General features: G+C 40.7%; 1 protein-coding gene across 2 annotated transcripts in view; it reads right to left on the bottom strand.

Annotated features, from left to right (window-relative positions):
• Window positions 1-7,282, bottom strand: part of palm1a (paralemmin 1a) — a 58,666-nt gene extending 51,384 nt beyond the window's left edge. For both annotated transcript variants that reach the window (XM_066696304.1, XM_066696301.1), the window contains exon 1: window positions 6,876-7,282. In XM_066696304.1, coding sequence (XP_066552401.1) covers window positions 6,876-6,880 — 5 coding nt within the window. In that variant the 5' untranslated portion in view covers window positions 6,881-7,282. The remainder of the gene's footprint in view (window positions 1-6,875) is intronic.
• Between the last annotated feature and the right edge of the window lie 1,104 nt (window positions 7,283-8,386).

Genomic DNA, 8,386 nt, shown 5'->3' on the forward strand with positions numbered 1-8,386 from the left:
GAGTGGTTGTAATGAAGCTAATTTTCAACGTAAATCAAGTAATTAGCTTAATGCAAGGAGAGTGCTGCTCAAAACGGAGCTGGGGATATATTTGTTAACAATTCAAGTGGACCACATTCTTTGAGCGCATCAAGAGCAAAACTAGTCAGGCTTACTGAAGCCACCCAGCGTAATCAAATCATTTCATCACCTATTAAATAAATTACTCTCAAGCCAAACAGAAGAGCTCCCCCTCAAGACAGGTAAGCCAAATAAAAGCAAAACAAACAAAACAAAGATCACTGTGCAAGGTTTGCCATTCCTGGCTGCAGTAGCTTTGGAATAAAAATCGTCTTAAGGACTAAAAATAAGTAAAAAATATGAAATCAAAGTATGACAATGACAAGAGGATACAAAGAGTATCACGTTATCAGGGAGGCTCAGCGATTGCACCGACGTGGGGCTGCTGCCAAGATGATTAAAAAGGAAAACAATACGGGAAAAAAGATCCAAAAATACGATTGAAAAACAGCAGGAGACGGGTCGCCTGCCTGGTAAAAGATTAACTGCTGGATTGTGGGGCTGCATGCTAAGTTCCTCTAGTCTTTCATACAGGCCAAGATTGGAGCTGTCATTACTTCATTTGCAGTTTCTCACTTCCCAGATTGGCTGAAAAAAAGTCTTCCTCAGAATTGAGAGGATATGCCCTCAGGGGATTTCAGCAGGGGCAGTACCTTAGCCTCACAACCACATTTTCTCAGGGTTGGGCGGAAAGCTCTCTGGTCTGTCACCAGGACACACTGACAATGAGCCCGAGAGGCTAGTGAGTGATGGCCTTAGCACGGACATCAATGGGGATCAAATGTTTTTCCAATTCACTGGCACACATATTGAGATGGATGAGGGCTGCAAGTCAAAGTTCAAGGAGCTGACACACATTTGTGTCAAAACCTGGTGCTAAAGCAACACCCAGGATGTGTTTTCTTCACAACACAGCTATGAGACATAGTAGTGCAGCGTGTCTTGTGCAGAATCTTCAAAAACAGCTCTTTCTGTCCTGCTTATACATTTAAAATGGGTGTGAGACCTTCACAGCTGCAGATAAAAAAATCTTTCTTCTTATTTTCAGTATGAACTCCAAAATGATACTGATGTCAACTGTTCCAATTACTTTCTGAAAATGGGGAGTAAACTGAGCAAAGAAGTCAGAACCAGGAGTTTACAATACAGAACCACATCTCATCCACTGAGCTCTCAACCCCTGACCGCCAACAACTTCATAGGTTTAAAGAAAAAGGATAGACAACGGTTCCCCATTATGACAAAGATATATCTCTGACTGAAATCAACTGCTCTCTGTCTTCTTAAGAATAGGAGTTTAAAACTTTAATAATGTACAGCACAGCAAGTTCCAGTCACATTACTTTTTGACTGTGAGTCATGATCGGTGTTAATATATGAGTGCTGTAAATGCATAAAATCAACAGGCTGTTTTGGTAGCAACCTCAAAGCTCTTTAGACTAGATCCTGCATCTTGACAGGCTAAAACACACCCATGCTCCAAGATCCTCACAACCCTTATATCTCTAGCAGTCTTCCAATGGTCCTTGACAGACTGAAACTGTCTAAGAGGTTATTTTGTAGTTGCTTCTTAAGCTCTTCCTTTTGTACACATCATCCCAGTCTCAGCTAGCTTTTTTTATAGCTGTATTTTTGTTGTTTGTGCATGTGTTAACGGGTGGTTTAATTGAAGGATTCTACAGAAATTGAAGAGAAAACCCACTAGAAGGAGAAAAGCCATTCAAGAAGTCTTTTTATCTCAGGAGTTGTCTAATGGTAGATATGAAATATGAAGAGATACTACAGTTTTTAATTATTTTCTTGGTAATGGTTAGCTTTCAGAAGATCTAACGATTGCACTGTTGGAAGTAACAAGATGATGTCGATATTTGGACAATTGTGGGATACGGTGAGGTACTGTGCAATTACGATGATGTACTGCCTGGAAATTTCTGGAGATGTATTTTACTCTTTTGTCTTATTTCCTTTGTAGTTTTAACATCCATCAACTTAATTGAGTGTGCAAAACAATTAATACAATTCTAGAGCCATTTCATTTGGAGAGAAGTCAAGCAGTAAGGTGCAGCTCGCTAATATTCACCATCTCAAAAGCTCCATCATACCCCCTGTGGAAGAATAAGCCAAATAGAATTCGTAGATTTACAACCAACTCATCTCCTCACCTGTGAAGAGAGCAGTGGGACCTCTGGTCGATGTTGTCAACTTGCTAGTTCTCTGGTAGTGTATTTATTGTTGTGGCAAAAGTGACCACTGAGATCACGGTTTTTGTTCAGTGTTTCTTTCTTTTTTTTTTTTGTCGTTTTCAAAGGAAGAGAAACACAAATCTGTTTGTCCAACTGAAAGAACGCTGTTGGTTTCTATGGAGACCACCCAGTGAAAAGTGCTCTGAGAACTGTGGCTGTATATAAAATAAAGCAACTAAAAATAACACATGACGACAAAAGAAATCAATATGAGTATCTGAGCACTATGAAACCACCACAAAAAATGGATACGTTTGCTGAAGAAACAAAGACACTGCACACAAACACAAGACTCAATTTTAAGAATTAGATATTAGGCCAAGTTTTTTTTCCATTTCCTTTAGTGGATTATGTATCCAGTTCTAAAAACGTTCAGCAGGTTGCTTAGTTTTGTACAACTTCAAATTACAGAATCTGATTCACAGTTTAATTGGTTGAACAAGGAACAACTATAAGAGCCCCTTAGGATATGGCAAAGGGACACAAAGCAATGAACTCTGGGAAGGAAGAGTTGATGACCCATCTTTATACCTGGGCAGAAACTCTCTCTAATGTCCAGTGAATGGCAAGAGTTAAAAGATTGTCTTCCATCTTGAACTGTCCAAGAAAAATCCAGAATAGGCAATTCTGATCACAGCTGGCATGCTTTACATAATAAGTGATATTTTTAAAGGAGACCAGCAAATTGGATTTAATACCATGACTGAGGAAACTATTGCTTGCATTCACACAAATATGCAATTAGATACTGGATAAACTGAAAAAGTCATGAATGACTGCCTCAGTGTATAAGTACTGCTTTATTACTACTTTATAACAGGTCAGGCTCTAAAATTGGCTTGACATTAACGTTGAAATTATTCTTTAAAACAATGACAAAACATATATGCATCATAAAGTGAAAGAACTGAAAATGTGATTGGTGTAATAGTGCATTCTTCCTGTAGTTGCTATAACATGATAGACTGTAATCCTTGTTATAGGTTATTAATACCAAAAGGAGTTGAGATGTTTCTCAACAGCTCCTCTGCCAATGCTGTTTTGAGGCTCTCTTGAACTCAGGTGTTATGTAGGGAGTGCCCAGGGACAACCAGAACAGGACAATGATTACAGCTGGAACATTGCCAGTGTACCCCTGGCAATTAAGACTAACTTATTGGCGCCACTCTTGTTGACAATGCCTTATCATGCCATGGCGCTTAACAAAACCAAAAGCAAACCTCTTGGGGTTGTATGAATTGGAATCATAGTGTACTAATACACGCAAGTGAACTTAAACTAAAAAATAAAATGAATAAAGAATAAAGCCTGTGAGAGTTATAAAGTTTAAAACGTTTTACGTCTGAGGAAGACCTGTACACAGTTTTCTTCGGAATCAATTAAGTTTACATTACAGTCTAAAGTCACTTAGCAGGTAATATATTAATGTGTTTGTTTTCACTTTTTGTTGTAATATGGCTTTTGACGAGCGTTTACAAATACGAGCTGGAAACACATACTGACTCTGCATTCATTTTCTGGTGGATTATGGATGAATTTCACAACTGTGGTTTGCTGTGGGCTCCTGTACACAAGATGGGAATAACTGATTTTACAAACTGGAATGGAAAAAGAAATAAACAAAACCATGGCCATTGTACTATCGAAGTATTTGCAATGGGTGAAGAAGTGGCAAACTAATTTTCAAAAACAGACCAGAGAGAATAAATAGAGGGACATCTTTCCTTATACAAAGGAAGGAGTCTGAAGGGAGAGAGCACACAGACACATAAGTGTCTGGGGAAACAAGAGACAGGCTCCAGTACACAGTCCTAATTAGAGCAATGCAAGAGCAGCCAGTGGGAAATCTCTTCAAAAGGAACAAGCAGATTACAGCACAGAGTGCATCTCAGAGCCAACCCATAAACCCTCAATATTGAGTTTAAGCACTTCAGGAGCCCCAATCTTTTAAAGTAACAACCTACTCCATACTTAAAATGTGGGGGATAAATGTGTGGGGTGGGGGTGAAGAAACAACCAATTTAAAATTAAACCTGAAAAGCCTTAATAACTATTCACCTCCTTTCCTATGCCACTCCTAGTTGATTACTAAGAAGTGGAAGGTGTATGGCACCAATGACAACTCTGAAAGACCTACAGCATTTTATGGCTGAGATGGAGAAACTGTCCATGTGTCAACTATAACTCAGGTACTCCACAAATCTGGCCTGTATGGAAGAGTGGCAAGAAGGAAGCCATTTCTGAAAAAAAACAACTAAAAAAACATGTAAAATCCCACTTGGAATTTGCAAAAATGTGTGGCAAAATGGTATGTGGTCTGATTACACACAAGAAAATTACAATTTGGTCTCAATGCAAAGAGTTATGTCTTGCAAAAATCCAACACAGCACATTACCCAGGTAACACCATCCTATCATGAAGCATGGTGGTGGCAGCATAATGTTATGGGGATGCTTTGCATTTGCAGGGGCTGGGAAGCTTGTCTGGGTAGAGGGCTAAAGGGATGGAGCTAAATACAGACAAAACCTTGAGGAAAACCTTATTCAGTCTGCAAAAGACCTACAACTGGGACAGAGATTTACCTTTCAGCAGGACAATGACCCCCAAGCACACAGACAAAGCATCACTGGAGTGGCTGAATAAACAAGAATGGAAATGTCTAAAGACCGGATTTTAATCTGATTAAGAATCTGTGGCAAGACTTGAAGATTGCTGTCCACCAACGATCCCCATCCAACTTAACAGAGCTTGAACAATTTTGCCAAGGAGAATATTGTACAAAAATATTGCACAATCCAGATGTGAAAACCTCATAGAGACATACCCCAAAAGACTCACAAGTTTAGTGGAGCAATCTAGGGAAGGTGCCTTGCTCAAAGGGTAGTGTATCCCATCTGGAAGTGAACCCACAATCCTCCACACTGGAGTCCAGACTCCTGACCACTACACCACACTACTGACTACATACATATACTCATGCCTACAGCTCTCCTTCCTGATTACACATGGCTCCCTCCTGCTCAATGCTAACTGGAGTTGCACTGGCCTGCCATTTACCTTTAACAGCTCCATCAAGGCCCAGCCTTCACATCAGAGCTAAGCAAGGCAAAGGTCCACCACCACCCACCACCAGCCAGATCTCACATACATACTTTCCCATGCCAGGCCTGGCTCCTGCTGCTTCTCCAATCCACCCAGAAACAGTAGGCTGTAGTGTAAAGCAATGGGGAGTGTCATTCCCAATCAGATAATAATTCATTGATTTTAATATATCTCACGCAAGACTGACAGGTAAGAGCTCAGAAGCAGCAGGTGAAAACCTGGTTGATATAGATACACAGAGACTGAGATCTACAACTGATGATCAGATAAAAGCATTGACACATGGACAAATGGATGCATGGAAAGATACAAGCCTATACAATGCAGATGCAGCTAAACTGTTGTTTTCAGGGTACACTGGGAATAATACAATACACAATGAGTAGTTAATAAACCACAAAAGGATACATATGGTGAAACCAAGTGTAATCAGACAATAAATATATTTTTTGACTACCATTCTGCATTCTTAACTACCTCATCACCACCCAAAACACACACACACACACACACACACACACACACACATTCCTAACTGCAAAACATATAACCACGAAAACACAGCAATGACAATAGCTACACACAGGCCTTCACAGCCATATTGGATCAGCCCATCTCTGTCAGGTTGAGAAGATGTAACGCTGGTCTTGCCCACATGCATGAACACTCTCTCATGTAGACACCGCTATATCTCTCCTTGCAATCCAGCAGTATTTCAAATAAATGCATTTAAAAAAGCACACCGTTGCACAAATAACCCACGACTCCCGTTAATGCAGAATATATGTTTAATGTTTTCCTGTGCGGTGTTGGCTATAATCATATCATAAAATAAAATAAAGGAATTATCTAAAGATCAATAACTAATTATGTCACCGGTTCCTTAAATCATTTATTTATGAAATGCCATCAGATTTATTACAAGAAAACATTGCAACACCAGCGCTTTTTTTTTTCCCTCCCCCTCCCTCTTATAATATGTTGGCAGTGTTCACAATGCTGCTTGCTGACATTGACAGCTTCAGCTTCCCCCAGTCATTCTGCGCTCCTTGGTACAGTACAGTATAGTGTATAGTATATGCGTGCATAATCACAGGTGCTATACAGAGCAAGACAGACACAGCTATGGACGACAGCATCCCCATCTCCCTCCTCTCTCTCTCTCTCTCTCTCTCTCTCTCTCTCTCTCTCTCACACACACACAGTTCAGGATTTCAGTCGGGATAGGCTGCGATTAGATGTTCAATTAACGACCACGCCAATGTGTAGCCCAAAGAACTCACGTATTACTGCAAACGATCATGAACAAATATATATATATGCAAGTCAGCAAAAGAACGCCAAGCTCAGTCCGTCCATACATTCAAATCATATACAGTATATGCATAAGAAGAAGCATGCTGCGGACGCTCCAGCTGGGAAATTGAAGTGAGCGGGGTTTAAAATGCACACACACACGCTATACTCACTCCATGGCTCTCCGCTTCTATTGCTTTCCCGTTCTCGTTTGTTTTCTTGCAAACCAATTTATTTCTCTCTCTTTCCCCCCCCTCCCCAGAAAAAAAAAAAAAAAAAGATCCGCCGGACTTTTGTTTTTCGTTGTTTATCCTCTGTCGGTGCGCAGCTACACCCCTGCCACAACGCAATGCTCCTGTCAGCCTCCCCTGCCCTGTGCTGCCGTAGCAATGGAAATGACGAGGTGGTCCTCAGCGCCTCCAAATTATTGGTGGGGGAGAAGCGTTCTGTCCGACGGATCTGACAGCAGCCCCTTGATCTGCGAGCTTCGGGAGAGGGTGGGTGTGTGAGAGCAGACAGCTCCTAGCTTCTCGCTTTCAGCATCCCAGCCTATCCCCCCACTCTCTCTCTCTCTCTCTCTCTCTCTCTCTCTCTCTCTCTCTCTCTCTCTCTCTCTCTCTCTCTCTCTCTCTCTCTCTCTCTCTCTCTCTCTCTCTCTCTCTCTCTCTCTCTCTCTCTCTTTTTGTACTGCCTTTTGTTTGCTGTTCGCCAGGGCTTCCAAGCTGTAGTCTAACTCAATCCCACCCTAGATCGTCCGAGTGGAGACAGACAGTCACGCCCCCTCCCGGAGAGACGAAGGGTGGGAAGGGGCCGCAGGAAGATGTACCTATAGGGAGAGGATAGGAAAGTAACAATAGGGAGAAGGTGTAACACATCAAGGGTTAACATCTCTAGAAATATTTATAATAATAATAATAATAATAATAATAATAATAATAATAATAATAATAATATATAATCATCATCATTTTAATTGTGTTCATGTGCATTGTGCTTCTACCCAATGCATTACAATCCAGACGTGTTGCATTCTCTGCTAGGTAATTATCTTTGATTATCTGGATAAACGCACAGTATGAGTTCAGCAACTACAAATATTGGGGTCTAACCAATTGCTGTAACAGTATACAAAGCTGCCGTCCTCTTCATTAAGGGTGTTTAGAATTGTATTGTTTGAATTAAAAATGGTCTTTGGGGAAAAAAGAAAGAGAGAGAGGGAAATAAAGGACAGGATGCTGAACTTGGTGCCAGGATGATCTCAGTAGATAAATAATTTGCTGAAGAAACTTTGTAGCAAGAAAAGTTTGAGTACACTTCTACTCAGCCAAAAAATGTGTTTCCTGGATTCAATTTCTTTTAGCACTCAGCAAGAGAATTGCTTAGTAATAAATGAGGAATGAGACAGGCTAATCCATCTGATACGGTGTAATAAATGTTTTTTTTACCTCAGGCAATTTCCTCCCACCGTCTATCCACCTTACAGATATGTACATTCAAAACGTCACAGATGCAACATTGATTATTTCCACACAAATCCTTCAAACCTCGCAGTGTTAAAAGCCAAACGCTGCTAAACATAAAGGTAGGAGTCCGATGGGCCTCATCGAACAATGAGGGGAAAAGGAAAGGACAAATATTCTGGAAGCACCAATAGAACTAGAAAACAATGCATCTGGCCACACAA

This window comes from Amia ocellicauda, chromosome 22, assembly GCF_036373705.1.
Source record: "Amia ocellicauda isolate fAmiCal2 chromosome 22, fAmiCal2.hap1, whole genome shotgun sequence".
Lineage (NCBI taxonomy): Eukaryota > Metazoa > Chordata > Actinopteri > Amiiformes > Amiidae > Amia > Amia ocellicauda.